This window comes from Halichoerus grypus, chromosome 2 (assembly GCF_964656455.1).
Source record: "Halichoerus grypus chromosome 2, mHalGry1.hap1.1, whole genome shotgun sequence".
In the NCBI taxonomy this organism is placed as follows: domain Eukaryota; kingdom Metazoa; phylum Chordata; class Mammalia; order Carnivora; family Phocidae; genus Halichoerus; species Halichoerus grypus.
In genome coordinates, this window is record NC_135713.1 from 164452935 (window position 1) to 164480773 (window position 27839).

Genomic DNA, 27839 nt, shown 5'->3' on the forward strand with positions numbered 1-27839 from the left:
GGAGAACCTAGGAGGCAAGGGCAGTGACCCTTGGGCATGACGACCAGATCCATGGCTTAGAGCCAGAGTGGAGAGGAGGAGAGAGCTGAGAAAGATTTTGCAGGTAAAATTAAGTTGGTGGCTTGCTGATTTAACTTTCCAATTACTTCTTACTCCTAAGATAAAAACAACAGTCTTTACGGGGGCCCTAAAGCCCCAGATGCTCCCCTCTGACTCCTTCCGACCCCTCCACCCCAGCCCCGCGGATCTCCGGCTCAGCCTGAACCTTCCGCGCATGCTCCCTCCAGGAACTCCGCCCCTGCCACTCCGCTGCCCGGGAAGCTCTGCCCCAAGCTGGTCCACGGCGCCTGTCCTGACCCGCTTCAGGCCTCTGCTCCCACACCACCTCCTGAGGGAGGCCTTCCCTGCTCTACTTCTCACCACAGCGCGTCCCACCCTCTGCCTCACCGCCGATTTCACTCCTTCTATGTATTACCGTCTCCCCACACCGCTGCTCTGTAAGAAGCAGGAGTCCACCCCAGGCCCTTGCTCTTGACCACTGCCCTTCACACGGACACCCCGGCCTCGCAGACACGGGCCCACCCGCGTAGACCCCTGTGCGGCCCCCAGCCCGGGGCCAAGCTGCGCCCAACCACCTCCCCCAAACCCTGCCGCTGCTCCCGGCAGCCCGACCCCCGGCCCTGGGCTGGCGGGCGGCGGCCCTTGGTAGAAGGACCGGCCTGTAATTAGAAACTCCCCAAGCTCCCTAATTGCCAGTTTGCTCCCAACCCGGGAGGCCAGCGCTATTCTGAGCCACCCTTGTTGCTGGCTGCTTGCGGCCTCGAGAGAGGAGGCGGCTGAGAACGGAGCCGGGCTGGCGTGGAGGTGGCCGTGGAGCGGGTGGCGAGGTCAGAGGGGGCTGCGCCCAGACGGGCTGGCGAGCGGCCGACAACAGACGTGGCAGAGACGGGCCGCCTGCTCTCGGGGCCCAACGCGGGGCTCTGGGCAGCCTGTGGCCTCCTCCCGCCTTGGGGGGGGGGGCTGCCCCCACTCCGCCCAGAATAGTGACATCAAAGCAGCCAGGGCCATTCATTCTTTATTCGGGTGCCGTAAAAATCACTACAAAAACTTTACAAAAGAGCCTGAGGGGACTATTGCCCTCCCTCCCGCAGGCCCTGGGACACCTGGCTGAGGAAGAAGAGGAGGGAGAGTCCTGGCAATGTTGGTATCTGTGGGGAGGCTGGCTGGCAGAGCATCAGGGCGGGTGGAGGCTGGAGGGCCTGGGGCAGGTGGTGGCAGAAGCCGTGAGGTGCCAGGCGAGGCCCCTACCCCCAGAGCCGGATAAGGCTCCTCGCCCCAGCCAAGGTATCCAATCCCTCCTGTCCCCCACTCTCTGGTAAACAAACGTGGAAGTGCCCCAGCCGGCTTCGGGAACGATCTACCCACCTTCCTGACCAGAGTGGATCGACAGCTGCCCCTCTGCCCAAGCCCCAAACAAGGACGGCCTCCGAGCCTCTTTGCAAGAAATGATGTGGGATCAAGGCCCATGGTTCCCCGAGGCCTGCCCTCGTCCCGGCCCCACGCACCCCAAGCTCCCCCAGAGAGGGGACGGGAGAGGATGGCTCCCTCTCGCTCCCAGACTGCCCACCCAGGCCCCGGCCCTAATCCCACAAAGCCATCTGGAAAGAGTCCCAGGAGTGGAGAGGTTGTTGCAGGCAGGGACTCGGGATGCTGGCCGCTGGCCTCTCACTTGGGGCTATTAAGTTGGGGGTAATCCTCCTCTGAGGGGGGCGCGAGTTTCAAGTCAGGGCCGAAGGGCTTGTCTCCACGGGGGAAGGCTTTCCGGTTCTGGAAGTAGTCCCTGTCATCTGGGGAATCCTGCTGCTCCTTGCGCTCCCACTGCGCACTAGGGTTAGGGTTCCTCACGCTGCCCACGAAGAGGGGCAGGCTTGTTGTGTCCTCGAGGATGAAGAAGAGAAAGGGGCGGTTCACGCTGAAGGAGGAGAGAGACATGCGGGACATGGCCGTGCCGGTAGCCGCGGCCGCCTCCACACCGGCCTCGCTGAGCTCCAGCGTGGACTGATGCTGCACGCTGGAGACCACCAGGCTCTGGTCAGAGATCCCACGCAGGTCTGGGGCCTGGAACAGTTCCTGCAGGCCTGCCCAGGGCAGGAGATGGTGGGTCAGAGCGGCCTTCTGCCGCACAGGCTGCCGGGACCTGCCTGGGAGGGTGTCTGGTATTCCGGCCAAGGAACACCTCCAACCCATAGATCGCGGCTTAACTCTTATTTAACCTGCAAGTATCACTTCAAGGTTACTTCCTCCAGGAAGCCTTTCCTGATCCCCTGCCCCAAAGTCCGGGCAGATGCCTTTTCTTCGGTGAACTGGAGAGAAGCCCTCTGTCTTATCACTTACGCTGAATTGTAAATACCTGATTCCTTATCTGCCCAACTCCATTTGACTGAGTCTTCGTAGGCGGTGGGTGCCCAGTGTCTAGCTCAGTGCCCCTGGCGGGACAGCCAGCTAAGGCCCACATGCCACCCAGGCTCCCTGCCTGAGAGTGTTTGCAATGCTCAGTCTTGGATGGAGCAGGTCCTCATTCCCTGGGCCACCCCAGCCAACCCCAGGACAGAGGGCCCAGGGGGGGGTCCTAGGAAGCCCTCTTACCTCCCAAAGCCCCCAAAAAGGCCAGGACACAAGGCTGTTGCTCTGACTCGGACCCACTGCGGGGGGGGTGTCCCCCCCCACGCACTCTGCCTAGCCTGACCTAGGGGGCTGTCCCGTGGCCGGCCTCCTTACCCATCCGGCTGAGGGTGGCCACCAGGTCCAACTGGTAGTTGAGATGCAGCCTGGGCAGCCGGACCTTGGTGGGTTTCTCTCGAAGCGAGGGCTGGTGCAGGATGTCCCAGCTTACGTTGGCCAGCACCCGGGACACATTCCACTCAAAGTGGGTGGGCATCATGACCACAAAGCTCATGTTGTTATTGAAGGGGAAATGAGCCACCTACAGAGGAGGAGAAGAGACAACATGAGGACCAGAAAGTGCCCAGACCAGTGGGGCTCTGAGCGAGCATACGCTTCGGAGATGGAAGGACCAGGGGTGCCGGTCCATTCTCCTCAGGTGTGTGTTCGGCCTCCCTGAGCCTCCACTTCCTCACCCGTGAAGTGCAGGAACACTACCTCCCCACATGGGCAGGGGATCGGGAAAGGCTTCCTGGAGGAAGTGACCTTGAAGCTCATACTTGCAGGTTAAATAAGAGTTAAGCCGGGATCTGTGGGTTGGAGGTGTTCCTTGGCCAGAATGCCAGACACCCTCCCGGGTAGCATCCTCAAAGAATGCTCTCTGACCACTCTATCTAAAATACCTTCCCCAGTCACTAATTGATCACTTTCTTTTTTACCTTCAGAGCACTTACACTATCTGAAATGATCTTGTGATTTAGGTTTGTTCGTGTATTGTGTGTCTTTCGTGCCGAGAGCAGGGACCCGGTCTCCCTTGTGCCGGTGTGTTCTAGAGCCTGGGACAGTATCTGGCACACGGCAAACGCCCAATATAATTTTGTCAAATTCATGAATTTCCAAGAGCGTAGAACCTCAGTCCCCCTGGGTCGGGGCATAGCAAGACCTTCCAGAGCCACCTGTCTCAGAGACGTGACTGCAAGGAAGGCGGGGCACACCCCCCCTCCACCCCTGTGCCTGTCCCACAGCCTGCCCACTCCCTGCGCCACCTCCCAGTGGCCAGGCCCAGCCTGGGCAATCAAGGGTGACCTGTATCTCAGGCTGCTCCAGCAGGAACCAGCGCAGGGGGTACGTGCGGGCGTGCATCATGTCCACTGGTACCGTGAACTGCTCATTCAGGTGGAAACTGTCTCGCTGGGTGAGGCTTGGATCAAACTTGCTCCTCCAGAAACCTATAACCAGCAGAAGGCAGGGGCCACGTAGACCCAGATAGGGGGAGGTTCTATACCAGCAGTCTCTTCTCCATCCCACCCAGAACCCATTCCAGGGACGGAAGGTAGAGGTCGAAACCCCAAGGGGCACTGTGCCAGGTGATACTCAGTTGATCTGAGGTTTCTTCCCTGCAGCATTTTTGAAATCTGGGCTTGCGTTCTTCCTGAGCCCTGCCATGCTCCCAGGACTCGGTTTCCTCCTAGGGTTCTCTCTTCACAACAGCCTCATCCAGTTCCTGGGGCCCCTCCTTGGCACACCGTTACCTGTTTCCTACCCTCCCCCAAGCCACAACCCAAAGAGCTCCCTGCCTCCTGGCCCAGCCCTGAGGGGAGAGAGACACCCTCAGGACAAAGGTTTCACAGCTCAGCTCAGCCTACAGGGCAGGAGTAGGGGCTGCTGGGGTGGGGGACCTGAGGAGAGGAGGAACACACCCTGGAAGTGGATGGCATTGAGCAGAAGCAACACTGTGTCATCTGGCAGCTCGGAGAGGAAATCCTCAATCTTCCCTTCTGTAGCCTCCTTCACCCACTGGTTGATGTTCAGCAGATCATCCCCTTTCCTTCCCGTCAGGCGCATGGGCTTTGCACCAAAGAGCTGTTCTGACTGTTCCAGGAAGTCCTCTTTGATGGGAAATCCTACACAGAAGGGACCACAGGCTGTTCCTAGGGGCTTGAGCTCCAGAGCCACCAAGGCTCTGACTGGCTACCTGAGGCCAAGCCCATCTCCATCACCCCTGTCCACCCCAGGGCACTACCTGGGGAGCTCCAAGCCAGCAGCACCTACCTTTCTGCAGGTACATTCTGGCAGCCAATCGGAATGCCCCAGGGCCCAGGTCCTGGCAGAGGCGGCTCAGCAGGTGGGGCAGGCAGAGCCCTGAGTCTGCATGCAGCACCTGCTCTAACCTCCGCAGCGTCTGGTTCTGAGCACCTGGAGGGGACCGCATGGGCTGTGGCCCAGGCCGGCGGCTCTTTCCCGGCCCTGCCGCCCACTCCAGTCCCTCCTGAACGCCCGTGGTGCGCGTGTCCCCGGCACCACACATTCTCCTCCCGTATCGACTGAACTGGTCTGACTGGCAGTACTCCCCAAGTTCCACTTTCATCTCTGCTGCTGGCCGTCTGGGTGACCTCACCCCATCCAAGTTGTTTTCCCTCTCTGGACCTTGGTTTCCCGCAATGAGAGCCTCCATCCAGTGAAGACATTGCAGCAATCAAACTCTTGCATCAAAATCACCAGAAGCATATCCTTAGGCCCCATCCCTGGGAATCTGATTCACAGAGACTAGAGGTGTGCCCAGGAATCTGCCTTTTTACCAAACAGCCAAGCGACCCCGAGGGAGGAAGCACCCACTAGTCAACTCTGGAGTAGTGAGTTCCTGCTGGCCTCCCAGCTCTGCTGGTCTGGACAGGTGATGCCACGCTACCTAGTGCCAGGTGAGACAGTGCCAGGGCCACGCTCAGAGGCGACAGGATGAGGTTGGGGCTGGTGGACCTTTGGGCCACCAGGGAGAACAGGTCTGTGGTGAAGGCCATCATAGCCTGGGCCAACCTGCGGGTCTGCTCCGGGGTTGGGGCCCCCTTGCAGTCTCTTGGGGACTTCTTCAGGACAGTATGGCCACGGGCCTCCTACAGGGACAGATCAGGGGTCAAGAGGGTCAAGGAGTCAGCTCTGTGCTGAAGATCCCTTTCAGAGTCCCCTGTGCCTGGGAACAGCAGGGCCTTGTCCCAGTCCTGACGAGAGAGGGACAGTCACGCGGACAATGGCATTAGAGGGACCCGGTCCTTTCCTCTGGTCCCTCCCACCCTCTGTCTTCTGGCCTCCGCCTCGGGGCCCCGCCCCCCCGGTTCCCTGGCCCCTGCTGACTGGCCCTCCTCCCTCGGACCCCGCCCACTCTTCCCCCAGCCCCACCTGGTTGTACCTGGTTGCCCAACTTGAGGAGGGTAAGCGGGGGCAGCTTCTCCTGGGTCTGCCCGCTCCTGAGCTGAAGAAGGGAGGAAGCAGATGGAGTGTGACCCTTCCCACAGGTTCCCCCACCCTGCGCGAGCCACAGGTGAGGCCCCTGGGGGCCCTCCTCCCCCCTCATGCCTCTCCCTCCCCAGTACCTGCTGGTCCAAGGGCTCCATGGAGCTGGCAGGAGACAACTGTTGAGAAAAGGATGAGAAGAGAGGGAACCCCCTCAGAGCCAGGCCCTCCCCTGACTCAGCCCCCCTCCTCTTCCCACCCAGACCCCTGGTGCGGCCCCACCTGCCTCCCGGCCCCACCCAGACCGAGGCCCAGGCTCACCAGCAAGCCGGGACCCTGCAGGCAGGACAAGCTGAGCACCAGGAGCCCCCGGAGCAGCACCATGTTCCTGTGCAGGACAGGAAGCCTCTGTTCCCACCGGGCCGCACTCCTGCGTGGGAGCCCACCCCCACGCTGCCTGGCATGGCAGATCCTGAGCTTCTCCCACTGAGGGGACACCCAGCTACCACCCGCACACCCCAAACACACGAGCCGTGGTTCCCATCTCTGTGGGGTGGGAGGTCCCCCTGAATTGTTTTCAACCCCTCTGTATTTTCCAGTTTTTCACATTTCGTGCACTGAAAATGTTTTGGTTCATAGGGGAAATACCAAAACCGAAGAAGTCCTCATTCTTCAAGGCCTGGCCTTGTGAGTCAGCCGTGGATTTGAATCCAGACTTGGCCTCTTCCGAGAGGACCTTAGATATCTCCTTTAACCCCTCTGGGCTTTGCCTTTTCTTGCAAAATGGTAGCAAAAGTCCCTGTCTCCTCCCACGGTATATTGTGAGGACCAAAATAAGGCGGTCTTTGTGAGGCCCGATTACAATGCCTGGCACTCGGTAATGCGGCTCTTGTCAGCCCAGCCCAAGGCTCCTCTTCTGGGAAGCCTGCCCTGAAGCCTCCTGTATACTGGGGCTCCTTTCCCAGAGCTCCTGTCCAACCCGCTGTCCACAGACCCACCTTTTCTGGCTGGTCTGGTCTTGACCACAAGGGTGGACAGGCCTGTGAGTCCCTGAAGTCTCAGCAGGGTTGGTGGGGTGGGCTGGAGAGCCGCGTTGTTGACCCAGCCACGGAGCCCAATGAATGGCTCTGGACGGAGCCACCTTTGGACTTACGGGAAACACAGGCCTTGCCCCCCACTCTGTCCAGGTCGGCTCCGGGAAGCCAGACTGGCAGGTGGGGATGGGCAGGTCTTGGTCTGGCCTCAGAGCAGGTCCCACACACTCCAACCCCACCCCCATCTCAGGGCCAGTCCTTCCAGGGGAGCCTTCTATCACCGCTGGCCCCACCCCCATCACACGCAAGGACCCTTGGCCAGGGCCCCTGATCTCCAACCTGGGCTTTTGAATCTTCCTGACAAGAAAAGACCTCTAGTTTTCCAAGTCCCAGAGAGAGTCCTGCCAGAACCCCCATCTTGGCTCCTCATCACCCCAGGAGGCTGGGAAATGAGAGGCCTTCTGAATAAATTCACCCCAGACCCCCTAAGCCAGATGGACAGCTCTTACCTCCTCTCCTGCCCAAAGAGCAGGTCAAGCCACCCCTCCCCTCGTACCTCTGCAGGCTCCTCGCTGCTGCACACAGTGTCCCTCTGGCCCCACTTGGGTACTCCCCACACTGCTCAGGCTCCAGCCAGCCCAGCTGAGCCCTCCCCTCCCACCAGGACCTTTGCTCTCAGCCAACCCCTGTTCAGATTGCTTTCTCTTCTGGTAAATATTGACCTGCACATCCGGTTAAACATTGATATTGGGGCCGGAAGCCCCATTCCCACCAGGGTATCTAATCCTGAGACAGCCACCTGGAGCCCCTGTGGATTTGGATCCCCCCCCCCAAGCCTGGAGAAAGGAGGTTCAGGAAAGTTGAGGAGAATGTCCTCATCTGTAGGGCAGATCCAGGAAGGACAAGGGCCTACCAGCAACCCCATGAGGTGGCGGGGTTATCCCCACTTTAGTGGGATCAGAGAGGCTATGTGACATGCCCAAGGACAGAACTGGGTTCAGGGTCACATCCAGCTTCCCACTTACAATGTCCTTTCCTCTCTCCCATCCTGAGGGGAAGGAAGGGGAAGCTGCAGGAGCTATGTGGGGAACCCAAGATAAGATGCCCATCCCCAAGCCTTACAAGCCCAGAATCCTGATTGGCTGCCTTTAGCCTGGATCTGGAAGGGGTGGGGAGAGGAGAGAGGGCCACAGCGCCAGCCAGCATCCTCCCGGCGGGAGCAATGCCTCCTTACCTTCCCCCATGGCTGAGGGTTCAGGAAACTGGCCTGGGGCTGTGTGCACCAGAAGCCCTGTGCCCGTGGCACCCAAGAGCAATGATCAGGCTGTCTCCCACCCTCCTGCCCTGCTTCTCACCCTCTCCTCACTGCCCTGGAAGCTGCTGCGTCTCAACTCTTCCCCACCCTGACGCCATCGCTAAGAAAAGCATCACTCGGTTCCATGGCTCTTCCGAAGGATTTATTGGTCATATTTACATCTATTGCAAATAATGAGGAGGCAGTAGGGGCGCAGGCTCAGACCTCATCTCTGCTCCAGAATGTGAGGGTCCCGGGATGCCTGGGTCTTCCCATCCCCTGGGAGAGACCTGAGATGCAGAGATCATTCTCACCCCTTCTCTCAGGGTGTTGGACCACAAGGGTACTGGGCCCAGGGGCTGCCTCCTCAGTTCAAGGCACAAACACTGTGGTGAGGGGTGGGCAGGCAAGGCATGGGGTCACTCCTGGCAGGAACCAGCTGGCCCAGTCCATTTTCCCTCCCCTGGTCCTGCCCTCTTTCTTCCCCTACTGGTCCCACGCTGGGCAAGGCATGGCTGGGTGGACACTTAAACCCCAGCCCAAGGCCCTTAACTCCTGGACCACGGCCAGCCCTCATTAGGGGCTGGAGTCCAAGCACCATCGGTGTCCTGGACTGGAGCAGCCGCCCTGGCCTTGTGAGAGCTCGGCAAGGAGCGGGGCATCCTTGGCTGGAGACTGGCTGCACAGGGCCAGCCTCCCTTCCTCTTCTCACAGCTTCCCTGTCCCCATGTGGACCCAGAGGGCAGAGCTAGGGAGAAGGGACGGCGATGCTTTCCCACGCTCTCGCTCTCGCTTCCTGCTGACTAGGGGCAGCATCTCCCCCAAGCCGTGAAGGAGATCCCTCCTGGCAGCGCTGGTGGCTCTGGCAGTTCGGGAGCCTGGACCCCTGCGTCACCGTAGCTGGCAGGCCACGTGGGCACTCGGGGTGCGCGGCCTGAGGCTTGCCCAAGAGGGAGCTGCTGGGAAAACAAGGGTGAGGGATGGACTCCGGGGGAATGTCTGCCCACCCTCGTTGGCCAGCCCCGCCTCAGCCTACGCCAGGAGGCGGATGACCCCGTTGTCCGAGCCCAGCAGGAGGTGGCGTTTGGTGGGCAGCAAGGCCAGGCTGGTGAGCGTGCCTCGGAAGTTCTCGGAGCTGAGCTTGGTGGTGGCCTGGGAGGGCGGCTCAAGCAGGGAGCAGACGCCGATCTTGTTGGCCACCGTGCCGGTGACCACCTCGCTGCCATACAGGTCGAAGGTGTGGATGGGGTCAGATGCTGACTTGTAGTGGTGTGTGGGCTTCTGTTCCAGCTCCTTCCACACGGTCAAGGAGTGGTCAGAGGAGGAGCTGACCAGGACACTGCCCTCCACCGCCTGCTCGGAGAGAAGAGAGCCTCAGCAGGGCCTGGGCCCTACCATGTGCCCGAGCTCCAGGGTCTTCCGACTACTCGCACAGGATCTCCCAGGAAGATAGGGGATCCTGGGCAGGTGACCAGCTGCCCCCCCTCCCACCACATCATATGAGTCAATGGGACTGTGACAAAGTGTCTTTAACCTAGTCATCCCTGCAACTTGAGCACTTACTACACCTAGGCGTTGTGTGAGGCATGCCGTATGACCACATTTAATTTCCATGACAACTCGATGATGTAAATGCTGCTGTTGTTCCCATTTTACAGAGAAAGAACCCGAGGCTCATAAAATTTAAGTAATCCCACCAAGGCCACACAGCCGGTAAGTGGCACTGCCAGGACTAACACCCAGGCTGCCCCAAAGCCCTCCTGACGCATCCTTGGAAGGTCCGAAGTGAAAGCCACCTGGGCCCCTGGGTCCCCTGGGGTCCTGGACAGAGTTGGGGGCAGGCTGCCCTTAGCAGCGGCAGTGCAGGCCCCCTGGGTGCGATCAGGACAGGGAGTGCCGCTGCCTGGAAACATCCTCCCACAAAGAGCCCTGTTCCTCCCCTGCTGTCCCTCCCTGGGCAGTTCCCTGAGGTCTGTGACTGAGAATGGGCGGGGGTAGGGGCAGGATCCCTAGGCCGGGATGTCCCTGCCCCCACCAGGGCAGCCCAGCATGCGGCATGGACTCTGCTCCGCGGTCTGGGGGCAGTAAACAGCCTCCCGGCTGAGCTTTATTTAACCTGAACTGGGTCACGGACAGGGCCTGACCCCTGATCCTCCAAGCAAGGCAAATATGGACAAGGGTTACTCATTAGAGCATCCCCAGGGAGCAGCAGGGTCAGCTCTCCCCCTGCTTCCCGCCCCCACGGGCCGCCCGCCACCTGGGCCCCTGCAGCGCAGCTGGCTCCTAACCCTCTCTGCCCGTCAGCCCTGGGGCAGGTCCAAAGGAGATCATTTCAGCTGGAGCCTGTCCCGGGTGGGCCTTAAGAGGACCTGGAGTGAGGCAGGGAAGGGGACCTAGTCAGTCACCTTGATCTGCAGGATGTCCCCCTCGTGGGCCGGCCAGCCACGCAGAACCAGGCCAGTACGGGTGTCCAGGAGCACCATGAAGCCCGAGGAGAAGCCAGCTACCACGCTACGGCCACTGGGGCTGACGGCCAGGGAGCGGACGAGCCCAGGGTTCAGCCCGCCGCCGAGGCGGAACTCATGCTGCGGAGAGGGACATGAGCTAAAGTGCTGCCACCCACCCCAACCCATCTCTCCGAGCTCCCGTTCACCCCCGAGCCCACACAGCTGAAGGGCCTGATCCTCTATTCCCCTCCCCCTCCATCAAGCGGATGGCTCCCCGTCATCTCAGATCAGAGTCCCACCCCCGGTTTGCTGCTGTGGGTGACTGGCCTAAACTCCACCCTGGCCTTCTCTCTTCAGGGTCTCTCCTCCCTGCCGGGCATCCAGGCCAGGGCTCAGGGAACCGGACGCCCCTGACCTGCAGGCCAGGCTTCCTGCAGTCCACAAAGCGCAGGGTCGAGTCAGAGCTGGCCATGGTGATGCTGGTATGCGGGGCGGGCATGACGGCCACAGCAGTCAGGGGCACCCGGCTGTCCCACGGCTCCATCACGCGAAGGGTCTTCCCTGGGAAGGAAAGGCGCAGTGCATCTGGGGTCCCAGTAGCTGATGGAAGCACCCCAACTCTTCCTATCTCCCTGACCTACCCTGGATCTGCCTCCCATATCCCAGAGGACCTAAGAAAATGCTAAAGATGTTTTTCGACTCTCCCACCTTCCTGCTTCCGTGGCCAGGCCAGGCTCCGGTCCCCAAAGCAACCTCTTCTCTTCCCACAACGCCCCCTGACCAAATGCTAACTCTTCTCAGTCTACCTCAATGCTACTCTAGCCCCTCCTCCTTTAAAAACCTTATTAACCTTATTTCTCCGCCGCCCGGATGCCAAAAAATAATCAAGCAACCATTTGCCAAACTTGTATGACATGCCACATGTTAAGCCAAACTCCTACGTGCATCTTCTGACCCTGGTCTGATTCCCATTTTACAGATGGGAAAACGAACGCCTCCAGCTGGCAGAACCAATTCAAGCTCAGGGCTCACGGATTCCAACTCAGGTCTAACTGCTCCTCCGTGCGGCCTCACTGGGTCGCCCCACACCGCATGCCATTACACCCCAACTGCCCAACCCTGGGTCCCCATACCCAGAGGCCCGGCAGGGCACAGGATGGCAGCAAGAGAACAGGCCTCACCTGGGCCCGCTCACCTGTGAAGGGGTCCCAGACGTGCACAGCCCCGTCGCAGCTCACCACGTACTGTGGGGCCTCGAGCTGGCCCACGAAGAAGACGCTCTTGCGGTGCTGAGCATAGACGAGGCGCGGGGCCGTCTCAGCAGTGCCGTCCCCAGAGTTGTAGAGAGGCCAGAGGCGCACCGTGCGGTCCTTGCTGCCGCTCAGGAAGAAGTCCTCACTGCTCAGGGGCGCCACGCCCTTGACGGCCCCCGAGTGGCCCGGGAAGCTCTGCAGGCGGATCTGATGGAAGTGGAAGTGGGCATCCTGCTGGCTCACGCCAATCTCGTACTGCCAGTACGCCAGCCAGTTCCCGCTCAGCCCGTGGGCGCTCCGTGGCAGCTCCCGCTTCAGCGCGTGGTCCTCCTCGCTGCGGAGGCCCCCGCTGCCCGCCCCCGGGATGGGGCCCAGCAAGCCGGGGCTCTCGGGCTGAGAGTCGTCAGGAATCTGGATGCGGTTCCCCACCAGGACGCTCCCAAAGGTCCCCGAGTGGCCGTCATCCCGCGGGCAGCCCCCACTCTGGGGGTCCCACTCGGGGCCGGTGCTGGGCACGGGGGGCTCCACGCTGGCGGGGCTACGGCTGCTTGGACTGATGCTCTCCAAATACAGCCCCGCCAGCTCCCCGACCAGCTCGTGGTTGGGGATGATTTTCCTGATGATGTCACCTGGATGGGAGTGGGAGTGGTCCTACGGTTAGGGAAGATGGCAGGCAGCTGCCACCACCCAGCCAAGGCTTGGGAACCACAGAAGACAGGGCAGGTACTGGCTGTGCAACTCTGGGCAAGGAACTCTTCGTCTCTGAGCCTGTTTCTTCCCTAGAAAAACGTGGATTCATTCACACGAGCGTCCTCTACATGTCCTGGGCGCCATGCGGCGCGTCGGAAACAGAATGGTGAGAAAGAGAGCCGCTGTCCTCTCCCTCCCAGGACCCAGGTTTCGGTGGAGGGACGAGAGCATATCTGACCACACAGGGCTGCTCATCCTATTGAGGGAGCCAACACAGAGAACTGCTCAGCGGTGCCGGGCCCGCACGGGAGGATACACAGATGGCGGGCCGCGTATTCCTCTCAGAAGCTCCTGGAGAGGTCCGTACATCAGCGTGATGGCCCTGCCTTCCCCAGGGATACTCTAGACCAGCCCCCGGGCCTCCCTGCTGGCTAATGCTCAGTCCCTGTTTCTATGTCACCTTGGGACTCCGAGGTCTGAGGCCAAATCCCTTTGCTCTGATGCAGAACACCGTGCTGAATACCCACTATGGACTCTGGGGGCAAGGGGAGCACGGAGCCCTCCCGGGGGAAGAGACAGAGCCCCAAAGGCTTTGCAAGGGAATGTGGTGGGGCAGTACCCAACAGGCAGGAGAAGGGCACGTAGATTGTGTACGCCATCTCCAAGGTGAACACCTTCTGCAGCTCGTCCAGCAGGTTGGGGTCCACTAGCCGCCGCTGCCCATCGGAGAAGGCCACCTCTGGCAGCTGGCCCTCGATGTGGCCCGCGGGATCCAGCTTCAGATCCTGTGGGCAGGGCAGCCCGGGGAGTCAGCCAAGTTCACGGCCCCCTGGCCAGCCCAACCCAGCCAGGTAAGGGAAGTAGGTCTGCCTACCTGCTGCCGAAGCTCGTGCAGCTGAGAGAAGACTTGGAAGAAGGTGGCCACGGGCTCGCTCAGGTGCTGCTGGACCATCTCCTGTCCGATGCGCAGGCATATGAGGGCGATTAGGCTGATGGTTTTCACACACAGGACGGTCCGGGCCTGGGCCCCACTCGGGAACCTGGAAAGAGAGTACATGAGCTCCAGCGCCCCCCACCCCTCACTCCGCAGGACTTGCACAGAATCTACAAGACCAACTGGTCCAAACCAGATAAGGAAACTGAGGCACAGAAAGAAGGTGCGGCTTGCTCAGGATTGCACAGCTGGATCAGAACCAGGACTCCTGACACCCAGTCCAGTCTCACTCCCAGGCTTCCCAGCCCCTCCCGGGTAGCCCCCTCAGCCGGGCTACTCCCTGCACAGGGGAACGGCAGCAGCCTACCCAGTGACGAGGGACGTGAGAAAGCTGAGCACGGGGAGTAAGACCTCGTGGCTGATTCGGGGCAGGATGTCCATGAGGGTGGTGTCCGAGAGGTACACAATGATCTTCTGGGCCAGAGTCACCGCCGCCAGCAGGCCTGCCTCCTTACGGCTGTTCAGTCGACTGGGGCCTGAGGTGCTACCTGGGGCCACCTAGGGCCACAGAGTAGATGAGGGCCAGGCTGCCCAAGGACCCCCCCCGGAGCCCCCAGATTGCCCAGGTCTGCCCTCAAGCTCCCTGGCCTCCCCTGAGGCTGCCAAATCAGCGACTGACCAGGTAGCTAATGTAGGGCAGGTACTGGTAGGTGAGGACAGGCTCCCCGTACAGATGGGCGATGTGCAGCAGGCAGCTGAGCACGGGTCCTGACACCACATCACCCAGTACCGGTCTCTTCTGGTAGATGTTGCCAGCACTCAGCGGGGGGCTCTCACCGCTGCTCACTGTGAATTGCTGCCGAGTGGGCCCTGCCAAGGAAGAACCGGCAGCCTTGAGGAGCTCGCGGCAGGCAGGGGGGAGGTCAGTCTTCTGGGAACCACGGTAGCCACTCCTGCTCACTCTAGCGTGGGGCCCACCCCATGCCCTACCCAAGGGAGGAAGTAGCTTACAGACGGGGACCCAGGACCTGGCAGGGACGTGGAAGTGGGAAGGATCCCCTACAGGGGGCTGAAGATGGACAGAGGGTCTGAGATGAAGCCCCATCTCCAGCACCGACCACAGGCCTTACCAACATAACAAGATGTCAGCAAGCGGAGCAGGTTCCGGGCCACGTAGCGAGAGGCCACCGTGGGGCCAAGCTTGGCAGAGAGCCAGCGGACCATCTTGCAGGCCGTATCTGCAAGGCATGAGCAGGCCCTGAGCTCATGAGATAACGGAGTGGCTTGCCACTCCTCCCACCCCACCCCAGGCACCCCACCTAGCCAATCCTGGCTGCAAACCTGCCCAGGAGCCCAGCCGATGCTGGGTGCCCCACACCACCACCCTTTATTCCACAGTGGCAGAGGTAGCTTGTGGCTTTGGGACTGCCCCAGGTGATCCTGGCTTCGGGGCTGCTCCAGGACCCTCTCCTCAGGCACAACTTCCAGGGAAGTTATCCTTTCAGTGAATCTTCTTAAGCTACCAAATGAAGCCTGGCCAGGCCCAGCTCCCTCCCCCTGTGGCTTTTGCTCCCTCTTCTTCCCTCCACTCTCCCTGTCTTAACCATGCTAGCCTTTCATTGATTCTTTAATGGGACCATAGACAGTCATAGAGCCTGCCCGGTATGCTCTTCCCACTGCAGGCCCTACCATTTTTGCCTTGCTATCTCCTATTCATTGGACCTCAACCGTCTCTACTTTTTTTTTTTTCTCCTAAAGATTTTATTTATTTATTTGATAGAGAGAGAGCTAGAGAGCACAGGTTGGGGGGGAGGGGCAGAGGGAGAGGGAGAAGCAGACTCCCGCTGAGCAGGGAGCCCAACATGGGGCTCAATCCCAGGACCCTGAGATCATGACCTGAGCCAAAGGCAGATGCTTAACCGACTGAGCCACCCAGGTGCCCCTGGCTCTACTTTCATGGAAGCCTTCTCTGACCCCTGAAAACTAGATCTGAGCCCTATTTATATTCCCTTGTAGCACCTAGCCCTGTTCTTTACAGCCTTACTTTACTCTAAGACTGTCTACAATGTGGCACCCCCTCTGCTAGAGGTGAGCTCCAGGAAGGCGGGCCCACACCTGTGCTGCGTGTGAATCTGCTTAATCCCCTCCTTGGCACAGACTAGGTACTCAGAAATGTTGAATGAAAACCAGAGTGAAGAAAAGTTAATACCTATTTTTCTCAAACTATTCTAAAAAATAGAAGAGGAAGGAAAATTTCCAAATTCATTCTATGAAGCAGTATTATCTTGATACCAAAACTAGATAAAGACACTAAGAGAACTAGAGGCCATTATCTCTGATGACTATAGATACAGAAATCCTCAACAAAATACTAGCACACCGAGGGGCGCCTGGGTGGCTCAGTCGGTTAAGCGGCTGCCTTCAGTTCAGGTCATGATCCCAGGGTCTTGGAATCAAGCCCCGCATCGGGCTCTTTGTTCAGCAGGGAGCCTGCTTCTCCCTCTCCCTCTGCCTGCTGCTTCCCCTGCTTGTGCTCTCTCACTCTCTGTCAAATAAATAAATAAAATCTTTAAAAAAAAAAATACTAGCAAACCGAATCCAACAACACATTAAGAAAATTATTCACAACGATCAAGTGGGATTTATTCCTGGGATGCAAGGATGGTTCAATATTTGCAAATCAACCAACATGATACATCACATCAACAAGAGAAAGGATGAAAACCATATGACCGGGCACCTGGGTGGCTCAGTCATTAAGCGTCTGCCTTTGGCTCAGGTCATGATCCCAGGGTCCTGGGATCAAGTCCCACATCTCGCTCCCTGCTTAGCGGAGAGCCTGCTTCTCCCTCTCCCTGCAGCTCCCCTTGCTTGTACTCTCTCTCTCTGTCAAATAAATCAATAAAATCTTTTTAAAAAATGAAAGGAAAAAAAGAAAAACATGATCATTTCAACAGATGCAGAAAAAGCATTTGACAAAGTACAACATCCGCTCACGATAAAAACCCTCAACAAAGTAGGTTTAGAGGGAACATACCTCAACATAATAAAGGCCTTATATGAAAAACCCACAGCAAATATCATCCTCAATGGGGAAAAACTAGGAGCTTTTCCCCTAAGGTCAGGAATAAGACAAAGATGTCCCGTCTCACCACTGGGAAATCCGAACCACAGCAATTAGACAAAAAGAAATTTAAAAAAAAATGGTAAGGAAGAAGTAAAAGAAGAAGTAAAACTTTCACTATTTGTAGATGACATGATACTATATACAGAAAACCAGGGGTGCCTGGGTGGCTCAGTTGTTAAGCGTCTGCCTTCGGCTCAGGTCGTGGTCCCAGGGTCCTGTGATCGAGTCCCACATCGGGCTCCCTGCTCTGTGGGGAGCCTGCTTCTCCCTCTCCCACTGCCTCTGCTTGTGTTCCTGCTCTCACTCTCTCTCTCTCTGTCAAATAAATAAATAAAATCTTTAAAAAAAAAAAAAAGAAGAGAAAAGAAAACCATGAAGACTCCACCAAAAAAGTACTAGCCCTGATAAATGAATTCAGTAAAGTCACAGGATGCAAAATCAATGTACAGAAATCTGTTGCACTTCTATACGCTAATAATAAAGCAACAGAAAGTGAAATTAAGAAAACACTCCCATTTATAATCGCACCAAAAATAACAAAAGGCCTAGGAATAAATTTAACCAAAGAGGCAAAACACCTATACTTTGAAAAATATAAAACACTGATGAAAGAAATTGAAGACAACACAAAGAAATGGAAAAGCATTCCATGTTCATGGATTGGAAGAACGGATATTGTTAAAATGTCTAAACCACCCAAAGCACTCTACAAATTTAATGCAATCCCTACCAAAATACCAACAGCATTTTTCGCAGAACTAGAACAAACAATCCTAAAATTATTATGGAACCATAAAGAACCCCGAATAGCCAAAGCAATCTTCAAAAAGAAAAGCTGGAGGCATCACAATTCCAGACTGCAAGTTATATTACAAAGCTGTAGCAATCATAACAGTACGATACTGGCACAAAAAAAGACACACAGATCAAGGGAACAAAATAGAAAAACCAGAAATAAACCTACAATTATATGGTCAACTGATCTTAAGCAAAGGAAGAAAAGAAAGACTATACAACAGGAAAAAAGTCTCTTCGTCAAATGGCGAAAAACTGGACAGCTACATGCAAAAGAATCAAACTGGGGGGCTTGGGTGGCTCAGTCGGTCTTGCACCCTATTCTTGATTTCAGCTCAGGTCTTGATCTCAGGGTCTTGAGTTCAAGCCCCACATTGGGCTCCACCTAGAGTGGAGCCTGCTTAAAAAAAAAAAAAAAAAAATCAAACTGGCCCACTTTCTTACACCATACACAAAAACAAACTCAAAATATTGAGAAAAAATTAAAAATAAACTCAATATGGATTAAAGACCTAAATATGAGACCTGAAACCATAAAAATCCTAGAAGACAGCACAGGCAATAATTTCTCTGACATCAGCAGTAGCAACATCTTTCTAGATAGGTCTCCTGAGGCAAGGGAAATAAAAGCAAAAATAAACTACTGGGACTACATCAAAATAAAAAGCTTCTGCACAGCAAAGGAAACAATCGACAAAACTAAAAGACAACCTAAAGAATGGGAGATCATATCTTTAAATGACATATCTGATAAAGGCTTAGTATCCAAAATATATTAAGAACTGCTACAGTAAGTCAACACCCAAAACACAAATAATCCAATTAAAAAATGGACAGAAGACATGAACAGACATTTCTCCAAAGAAGACATACAGATGGCCAACAGACACATGAAAAGATGCTCAACATCACTCATCATCAGGGAAATGTAAATTAAAACTACAATATCATCTCACACCTGTCAGAATGGCTAAAATCAACAACACAAGAAACAAGTGTTGGTGAAGATGAGGAGAAAAAGGAACCCTTGTGCACTGATGGTGGGAATGCAAACTGCTGCAGCCACTATAGAAGACAGTTGGGAGGTTCCTCAAAAATTAAAAATAGGGAGGTGCCTGGGTGGCTCAGTTGGTTGAATGTCAGCCTTCGGCTCAGGTCATGATCTTGGGGTCCTAGGATCAAGCCCCGCATCAGGCTCCCTGCTCAGCAGGGAGTCTGCTTCTCCCTCTCCCCCTCCCTCCCCCCACTCATTTTCTCTCTCTCTCTAGTAAATAAATAAAATCTTTAAAAAAAAAAGTTAAAGGGGTGCCTGGGTGGCTCAGTCGTTAAGCGTCCGCCTTTGGCTCAGGTCATGATCCCAGGGTCCTGGGATCGAGCCCCGCATCAGGCTCCCTGCTCGACGGGAAGCCTGCTTCTCCCTCTCCCACTCCCCCTGCTTGTGTTCCCTCTCTCGCTATGTCTCTTGTCTGTCAAATAAATTAATAAAATTTTAAAAAAATAAATTAATAAAAATTTTTTAAAAAGTTAAAAATAGAACTACCCTATGATCCAATAATTGCACTACTGGCATTTACCACCAAAATACAAAAACACTAATTCAAAGGGATACATGCACCCCTATGTTTTTGCAGCATTATTTCCAACAGCCAAACTATGGAAGCAGCCCAAGTGTCCACTGATAGATGAATGGATAAAGAAGATGTAGTACAGGGATGCCTGGGTGGCTCAGTAGGTTAAGCGTCTGCCTTTGGCTCAGGTCATGATCCCAGGGTCCTGGGATCGAGTCCCGTATTGGGCTCCTTGCTCAGCGGGGAGCCTGCTTCTCCCTCTCCCTCTGCCTGCCGCTCCCTCTGCTTGTGCTCTCTCTCCGACAAATAAAAAAAAAAATCTTAAAAAAAGGATGTAATATATACACAATGGAATATTATTCAGCCATAAAAAGGAATCGTATCTTGCCATTTGCAACAACATGAATGGACCTAGAGTATAATGCTAAGCAAAATAAGTCAGCCAGAGAGAGACAAATCCCTTATGATTTCACTCATATGTGGAATTTAAGAAACAAAACAAAAGAGCATGGCGTGCCTGGGTGGCACAGTTGGTTAAGTGTCCGACTCTTGGTTTTGGCTCAGGTCATGATCTCAGGGTCGTGAGACCGAGCCCTGCGTCAGGCTCGGTGCTCAGTGCAGAGTCTGCTTGCGATACTCTCTCCCTCTCCCTCGGCCCCTTCCCACCATGTGTGCATGCTTGTGCGTGCTCTCTCTCAAATAAATAAATCTTAAAAAAAAAAAAAGAGCAAAGAAGCAAGAGAGAGAGACAAACCAAAAAACAGACTTAACTCTAGAGAACAAATTGATGGTGACCAGAGGGGAAGAGGGTGGGGGGATGGGGGAAATAGGTGGTGGGGATTAAGCGTACACTTGCCGTGATGAGCACAGAGTAATGTACAGAATTGTTGGATCACTATATAATACATGTGAAACTAATAAAACACCGCATGTTAAATGTACTGGAATAAAAAAAAAAAAAAAACACCACAGGGTGCCTGGCTGGCTCAGTCAGAAGAACACGGGACTCTTGATCTCAGGGTCATGAGTTTGAGCCCCATGTTGGGTGTAAAGATTACACACATACATAACCAACCAGAGGACTGTTTGACCAAGACCTTAAGGCCTGAGAACTCACCAAGGAGGATCTTCTGTTCTTTGCCTTCCGACTGCTCAGTCAGCGGCCCCTCCTCTTCCTCCCCATCTGTCTCGCCACCTTGGGCCACAACCGTATCCATGGACAGCACAGTGTCGGAGAGAGTGAGCTCAGATGCCCTGGTGATCTCGTCTTGGTCCCCGTCTCCCTCCTCCTCCTCCAACACCACACAGCCTTCCTCCTCCTCCTCTTCCTCCTCTGAGCCCTCGCTTTGCTTCAAGTCCTGGCTGCTGTCGCCTGACCTGAGGCTGCTCTTGTCCACAGGAGCACCGCCCTCATCTGCAGCCCGCTCCTCGCCCAGGGAGGTCTCGCTGGTGCTGCTCTTGTCACTCAGCCGACCTAGGCTCACGGACTCAGCTTCCTGGGGCTGTGGGGACTCAGCCACGTAGAGCCCAGCTTGGAAGTCCTCGGTCTCAGGGAGGTAGGCCTGGTCGTGGAAGCTGACACCAGACGTGTAGTCTGGGAGCCCCAGGCCCGAGGAGGCAGCAGGTTCACCATCCATCTGAATCTCCTCCCTGAAAGCACAGGAGTTGGGCCTGGCCCCTGGGAGCTCACTCTCCTCATCCTCGGGGGCACCCGCCAGGCCCTTGCTTTCCTCCTGGGAGGCCTCCACGCCAGCCAGCACCTGCAGGACGTGGGGCAGCAGGTGGATGAGAAAGGCCTGCAGGCCCAGCCGCACCATCAGCTGGGCCACAAAGCAGTCCGTGTACAAGTAGAAGCGGCCGTGCAACCTGCAGGGGCTCTCGTAGGCACCAATGAGAGGCTTCAGGAGGTACTTATTAGCATTTTTGGGGCCCAGGGCCTTAGCAACAGGTTCAAATAGGTACCAGGCTGTGTACACGGCCGTGTGTTCCTCAGACATGAGTGACAGCACGAAGGGCAGCAGGATCTCCAAGCCCTCCGGGGTGATGTCACCCAGCACTGCACCCAGTTGCTGCCACAAAGCAAACACCAGCTCCCGCCCCTGGGCCTCGTCCTCCACACGTCTTGCCTGATACAGGAGGATGAACTTGTGTAGCGCCGGGAAGTACAGGGGGAAGGGCACCACAGAGCTGAAGGGGCTGAGGAGCTGGGCCGGGCAGGGTGGGGGCAATCCCTGGGAGACGGGCCTATACTCAAAGAGGGGGGCCAGCTTGCCCCTCCCTGCGACCACAGGGCCTTCAGGTCCACTTAGCTGCAGGAGTATATCCAGCACGGGCTGCAGAGACACGGGGACCTCCTTGGGGTGGCGTAGGCAGAGCCCCCGAACAGCCTCAAAGCGTACCCACAAGGGTGCATCAGGCTGCAGTGTTCGGACCCTGGTGGCAAACACCATCTCGGCCAACAGAACCCCCAGCGCCTGCATGTCCCGATGGAAGAGTTCCCGCAGCTGCACGGCTGGCTGGACCTGGGGCTGCTCAGACACCTCTAACTGGCTCCCTAGGCCTTTGGTCAGGAAGTTGCCCAGTTTCTCTAGCCCTTCCAGAGCCTGCACAGGATTGAAGCCCTCGGGAAGAAGAATCTTCCCCTCCTCACCTTCCCCAGGGTCTGCCCCAGCAGGTTTGCTCCTGCGGCCTGGTCGAGAGGCCGAGGCCACTGAGAAAGACAGGAGGCCCGGGGGCGCTTGACTGGAGGCAGATGAGGAGGAAGCTGGCTGGTCACCCGCTTTCCCCGTGAGGGAGATGGAATCCAGAGCTTCTGTGGCCTGTTCCAAGTCATCTTCCCCTGCCACAGGCCGGTCTCTGACCCAGCCAGCCTCACAGGGAGTGGCCTCCAAAACCAGCCTGCCCACCCCATTCGTAAGCTGTCCAGGTAAGTCCTCCCGGCCTATGCTCTCCTGGATGGTCTGGAACAGCACTCTGGGGATGAGTGGGGGCTCAGGGGCAAGGGCAGGAGCCCCAGCCAGGCGTTGGGGGTGCGGCTGATCGAAGAGCTGCACCACGCCATAGCTGGTCAGGTGCGTGTGGGCATCTACCAGGTGCAGACACACATTCTTCTCTTTCACAGCTTCCTTGCCCTGGAGTTTGTAGCCAAATGTGAGGTCAATCCAATGGTGCAGGTCCTGGGACACCTCTCGGCTCTCCAACAGCGCCCGGTGGGCGGACACGAACTCCTGGCTGGAGCCGCACCAGGCTGGCACATCCAGGTCAGGCATGTCGGGGTGGATGGAGGAGAAGATGGAGGGATCGGTGTAGAACTCAGGAATGCACTCGTCAGGTGTCCAGCTCTGCATGCGCTCCATGCTGGCGGGATACTCGTGGGGCTCCCATTGTGCACGCACATGTCCACAGAGCACCGATCGGGGTGTCCGCCGAGCCTTGTACACGTAATACGTGATGTCGGAGAGCACATCTGAGATGTGGTGAGGAACATGAGGGGGCTCCCCACCACCCGCACCACCGGCTACAAACGCCTGCCGCGTCATCTCATATGTGAAGTCCAGCTGTTTATCCCCCTTGTTGAGGCGGAATTTGGACTTGCGTAGGTCTCGAAAGCGCCCATGGGGTGTGGTGAAGTCCACCACCCAGGGTAGCACTGGATGGTAGTTGGGATCCCCCTGCCGCCGACCTGCCAACCTATTTAGCTGCATGAGGTAGTGGAAGTTGCTGATGCGGCCATGGACCCAATCTAGCACAAGGCCCCGAAGTTCCTCCTGGCAGGTGGGACACCCAGGTCCCCCTCCTCCCTCCTCCCCAGGTGCAATGCCTGGCCCATCCCTTGCCACAGGGGTCTCCTCATTCTCATCCTCCTGGGGCCTCTCATAAGCACTCAGGTCCAGCCGAAGCTCACTGCAAAGCTTCTCGTCTAGGGCGATGTGGTGCAAAGTTAGCGCCCCGCAGGCCAGTCCCTGGCGGTGACAGGCATCCATAGCCCTCAGCACACGGAAGAGAATGAAGAGCACCTTAGCTTGGCTGTTGGTCAGCTTGGCAGGGCTGAAGGTGACCACATCATGCAGGGAGAACTGCACGTACGGGTGCACCACGTAGAGCATCTCTGGAGACTCCAGCAGGGCCTCAGCTCGCAAAAGACTGGGACAGGCCAGGCTGCCCCGAGGGGGACAGGGACCATCTCTTGCGGATGATGGGCATTGGGTAAATTCACCCACCAACAGGAAGGAACAACCATAGACCCTCTGCAGAGCCTGTCGTACTAAGTCCAGCGCAGGGACAGCTGAAGGGGCAGGGCTGTGACTATAGGGCTGCCCGTAAGTGCGGTAAGCATGACGCCACAGGTTGCGATAATTCTGGGCAGCCACATCCTGCATGAAGCGAGTGAGGGTCTCAGGGCTGCTGGACCCTTCCTCAGAGGGCAAGCCGCCGCCCAGGGGGTAGGACAGCCTCCGTTTCCGCAGCCCGTGCACCTCCACGCGCGTCCAGCCGGCGGGCAGCTTCTGCACGGAGCGCTGCAGAAGAGTCCTCACTTCCGCCTCGCTCAGGCCCTCTGCCCGGGGGCAGGGTCCGGGGGGCAGCCGGCGCTCGCGGAGGCTGGCCAGCCAGCGCGCGGGCACTAGGGCCACCACGTGGGGGCCCCCCGGGGCCGGAGCCAGCTGCCGGGCATCGATGTTCAGGTCCCTCTCCACGCTCTGGAGCAGCTCCTCCATGTCGGGGCTTGGGGGCGGGGACCAGCCGTCGGCCCCGTGGGTAGGAGCGACTTCCCGCCCCTTGCTCCCCAGCGCCATCCCCTCCCGGCCGCCTGGGGGCAGCGCGGGGCTGAGCCCGGCCACGGCCCTGCCCGCGACGGTTTCCGGGGTGCCAGGCCGGGCGGGGAGGGATGGGCGAAGGGCCGGGGCTGAGGCCGAGGCGGCGGGGGCGGGGAGCCGGGGACAGAGGAAGGGAGGGCGGGGACGCTCTTACCCCTCTGCAGGGTCCCGCGCTCCGGGCGCAGCCGGGCAGGAGCTGCGGGGCGCCTGAGCCGGGTTCTGCCGTGACCGGTCAGCTGACGCGGCTCACGTGACCGCCCCGGCACCGAAACAACCGCACGTGGCTCAAATGGGGCGGCCGGACCGCGCCTCCCGCCGGCGCCACCGCCTGGCAGGCCTCGGTGCCCTCCCTCCCCGTGCTCTGCTCCGGTCAGGTGGCGGCTTCGTTTCCTCAGGGAGCAGGGGAGGGAGATGCTGAACGGCCCACGAGATTTCCCCTCCCTTCCCTGCTTCCTCCTGCACGCACCAGAACGCGGATTTAAGGAGGATTTTCCCGGAGATTCCAGTCTTTAGCGGGCTGATCCCACCCGCCCCTCTGGTTTTACAGATAAGAAACCGCAGGCTAGAGCTGGGGCTTTTGACGTTAAGTCCCTTCAGCGCCTCCATGCTGCCTACCAAGTGAAGGGGCTTTTAGTTTTCCAGTACATTTCATCAGTAACATTCCATCTGGTCTTTACAACAACCCTTGAGGTAGAAAAGACAGTTAATATTGTTTATATTTTACAAGTGATTACCAAGAGCCACCAAAGAGACTTGCCCAGTGGCAGAATGGAAACCTAGAAGCTGGTGCACAAACTTTCTGCCCTAGAGTACTCCCTCCGCGCCTCTCCCCACCCCCCAAGCCCTCTTGGGGCTCTCTCTCTCTTTCTTTCAAATTCTGGGCGATCTGAGATGGAGAGAAGTGTCCCAGGCCCAGATGCTTGTAGTTCTTGGGAGGAAATGTTCCCCCCAAGACTTCCCGTTAAAGATCTGCCTTTGCGGCGTCAGAGCCTGCTGCTGTGGTCAGAGCCTTGCAGTTGCTACTTTGGCTGGGGGGGGGGGGGCGGGAGGATGCAGCACAGGATAGGGAGCAGAAACCAGAGAGCTGGCTCCAAAACTCAGTTCTGACTCATTTGCAGGACAGAGAAGCCATTATAGTAAAACCACCGGCTGTTTTTTTTTTTTTTTTTTTTTTTTTTTTTGAGTCTCTCCTAGAAGGAGATTTTGCCTTGTGGAGGAGTTTGGTGTAGAGGTTTGGGGGATCCATAAAGACAAGAAAAACTACAGTCCTAATTACAGAAGAAACAAATGGCTCGGCTGTGATCTGATTCCATCTGTATCCTCTTTCTTGAAGCAGCGGGAGCCCTGATGTGCTTGGTCACATGGCCTTGGGCAGGAATAACTTACAACCATCACTCCCGGAGCACTGATTAGGAGCCAGGCACCCTGCTAAGCACTTTGCATATCTTGTTTTGTTTAATCCTCACCACAGCCCTTTTAAGAAGATATTTTTATTAGCATTTAGGATGAGGAAGCTGACACCCTTAGGTAACTTGCCCAAGGTCACATAGGTAAGAAGTGGTAGAGCCAAGATTCAAACTCAGACTATCTCATTCTCAAACCAATGTTCACTGTACTCCTTGGCCATATAGTACTATTTTTTTCACCTGAGAAATTACGGGTTCCTTGACAATCTCCATCCCCAAATTTGGTCTGAGTACCTGAAGGCAAGAGAACGGGTTTTGATAAAAGGTAGTGCCTGCTGCTAAGGAACAATAAAATTGGGTCCACCTGGTCTTTGCTCTGGTCTGTTTACCCAGACTGAGCAGGCGCTGCTTTTTCTCCCTGCAAGTCGGTGTGTGCTCTGCCCTCTAGTGGTTTCGTTGCAATACAACAATGACCTTGAGTGTAACTAACCATAACTTAAGGATTCTTTTCTTCCCTTGAATAGGATGGCCTTACAATGCTGGGCACTGGTGCACTAAGATTTCTGGAGCACTGACTCCTTCCCCAATCCGAGGCCTAAAACAGTGATTTTCAAACTTGATGATGTACTTCTGATTCAGTAGTCTGGGGTGAGACCCAGGAATCTGAATTTTTAACAAGCACCCCAGTTCATTCTGCAGGCCACATCTTGATGTAATGATTTGTAACAGCTCAATTCCCACATTTCCGTGGAATCCCAACCCAAGCACCCTTGAGCGTTGGGGATTCTGGGACCAAATTAGCCACTCCCTTTTGCCAACTTCAATATTGAGTTTCCTGGAGGTCATGGCTTGGCTAGTCAGGGAGGGAAGCTGCAGCTGCCCAGGCAGTCAGCCCAGGCTGAGTGAGGTTAGTTCTTGCTGATCTGGCAGGGAGAAAACTGAAGGAAGCTAACATTTAGTGCACCAACTGTGGGCCAGATATTGTGCTAGGTGTTTTCAAATATAATCCTTTTTTAATACCTACAATAAACCGTGAATTTTTTTTTTTTTTTGAAGATTTTATTTATTTGACAGAGAGAGAGACACAGCGAGAGAGGGAGCACAAGCAGGGGGAGTGGGAGAGGGAGAAGCAGGCTTCCAATTGAGCAGGGAGCCCGATGCGGGACTCGACCCCAGGACCCTGGGATCATGACCTGAGCCAAAGGCAGACGCTTAACGACTGAGCCACCCAGGCGCCCCTAAACCGTGAATTTATTATTCACTCTTTTGTAGATGAGGAAATTGAGGTGCCGAGATGTTGGGTATCTTCATCAAGTTCACAGCTGGTAAGGGCTGGAATTTGAATCCAAGTTTGTCTAATTCCATAATTCTCAACTGGGGGAGATTCTGGCTACCAGGGCACATCTGGTAATGTCCAGAGACACTTGTGGTTGTCCTAACTGCAGGGTAGGGGTGTTGCTAATTTCATCTAGTGGGCCAGGGATGCTGCTAAGTATGTTACAAACGACAGCCCCCACAACAAGAAATTATCTAGCCCAAAATGTCAATAGTGCTGAGGTTGAGAAACCCTGGACTCAAAGCCTGTGCTTTTGCCCTATGGGGTGGGAGGGTGAGGGGAGGGAGAGTTAGCAGAACAAAGTAGGGATAGGCCTACCCCAAAGGCCTTGGGTAGGAAGGGGATGGGACTTCCAAGATAAGGATAATGGATAATGGGGGCAGCTGGTGAGGTTTCTCTTTCTTCCAAGCTTGGCCAAGGCCCTGCTCAGTTTCTCCCAACCTTGCCAAGTCAGTCCTGGGACTTCACACTAAGTTTGTCCTGGAATGACCCTGACTCCCCAGCTCAGGACTGGGGTAAAATATTTACCTGGGTCTTCCTGCAGGACTTCCCAGTCAAAGCCCCTGGTTCCTGGGATCAGTGCCTTCCACCTGCAGCCCCTGTGAAGATCCACATTAGCACCCTTGCTGTGGAGGGTGAGAAGGTAAATAAAACAAGGGCCAGGTGGCATCTAGGGTAAAAGTGGAGTGAATGGGCAAAGCCAAGAGAGTCCCCTTAGCTGGTCCCTGTCTGGGAAGGAATAGGGCAACTTGAGTAGGGAGTAGGGGGCAAATGGCCTGGGGAGCAGGGTTCTGACCCCAGGAGGCTTGCTTTCCACAGCCATTCCTCTCCTCTAGGTTTGGTTTGCTGCTTCACTGGACCTTCCCCAGCACCCATTCCTGGAGCACCCACACACACAGCCAGCCACCATTCTGGGCTTCCCCAATACTGGCCTCCTTCTAGACCTGCGAAGGCAGATCTGAGCTGACTGTGCAGACAGGAAATACCTCTCGTTCCAAGCTCAGAACCTCTGAAGAACTAACCAGCAGATTTGGGGGGGGGGGGGGAGCGGCGGCGAGAGGGAGGAGGGAGACAATCTTGGAGTGAAAGAGGAAAGAACATACAAGTAGGTCCCCCATATTTGGGGTTCCATCTCTTTTCTTCCCTCACGACCCAAGAGGGTTGGGGCGGAGGCGCCGGGGTGGGGTGGGGGGATAAGGGGATGGAGGAGGGCAGGCCTGGAGGAGGATGTGGTAACAGCTGATTCGTCCCC

The 27839-nt window shown here is 56.6% G+C and overlaps 2 protein-coding genes across 8 annotated transcripts; both read right to left on the reverse strand.

Annotated features, from left to right (window-relative positions):
* Window positions 1-1058: 1058 nt before the first annotated feature.
* Window positions 1059-7571, reverse strand: SERPINF2 (serpin family F member 2). 5 transcript variants are annotated; one of them, XM_078068077.1, is made up of 11 exons: window positions 7480-7523; window positions 6888-7096; window positions 6211-6277; window positions 6030-6068; window positions 5846-5908; window positions 5351-5552; window positions 4714-4857; window positions 4362-4565; window positions 3748-3890; window positions 2779-2983; window positions 1059-2138 (listed from the first exon to the last, which is right to left on the reverse strand). In XM_078068077.1, the coding sequence occupies exons 3-11, from the start codon at window positions 6271-6273 to the stop codon at window positions 1726-1728; spliced, it is 1476 nt and encodes a 491-aa protein (XP_077924203.1). In that variant the 5' UTR covers window positions 6274-6277; window positions 6888-7096; window positions 7480-7523; the 3' UTR covers window positions 1059-1725. The 5 variants fall into 5 exon arrangements, with proteins under 5 accessions (XP_077924203.1, XP_077924202.1, XP_035946965.1 ...); XM_078068076.1 differs by having other exon boundaries at window positions 7433-7486; XM_036091072.2 differs by lacking the exon at window positions 6888-7096 and having other exon boundaries at window positions 7480-7571.
* A 787-nt stretch (window positions 7572-8358) lies between these two features.
* On the reverse strand, window positions 8359-24105 carry WDR81 (WD repeat domain 81). 3 transcript variants are annotated; one of them, XM_036091061.2, is made up of 10 exons: window positions 20149-24100; window positions 14672-14779; window positions 14221-14411; window positions 13909-14099; window positions 13482-13647; window positions 13227-13392; window positions 11860-12546; window positions 11080-11225; window positions 10623-10802; window positions 8359-9570 (listed from the first exon to the last, which is right to left on the reverse strand). In XM_036091061.2, exons 1-10 carry the CDS (start codon window positions 23822-23824, stop codon window positions 9250-9252), a joined length of 5832 nt encoding a protein of 1943 aa, XP_035946954.2. In that variant the 5' UTR covers window positions 23825-24100; the 3' UTR covers window positions 8359-9249. The 3 variants fall into 3 exon arrangements, with proteins under 3 accessions (XP_035946954.2, XP_077924200.1, XP_077924201.1); XM_078068074.1 differs by lacking the exons at window positions 8359-9570; window positions 10623-10802 and having other exon boundaries at window positions 11082-11225; window positions 11846-12546; window positions 20149-24104; XM_078068075.1 differs by lacking the exons at window positions 8359-9570; window positions 10623-10802; window positions 11080-11225 and having other exon boundaries at window positions 12097-12546; window positions 13282-13392; window positions 20149-24105.
* Between the last annotated feature and the right edge of the window lie 3734 nt (window positions 24106-27839).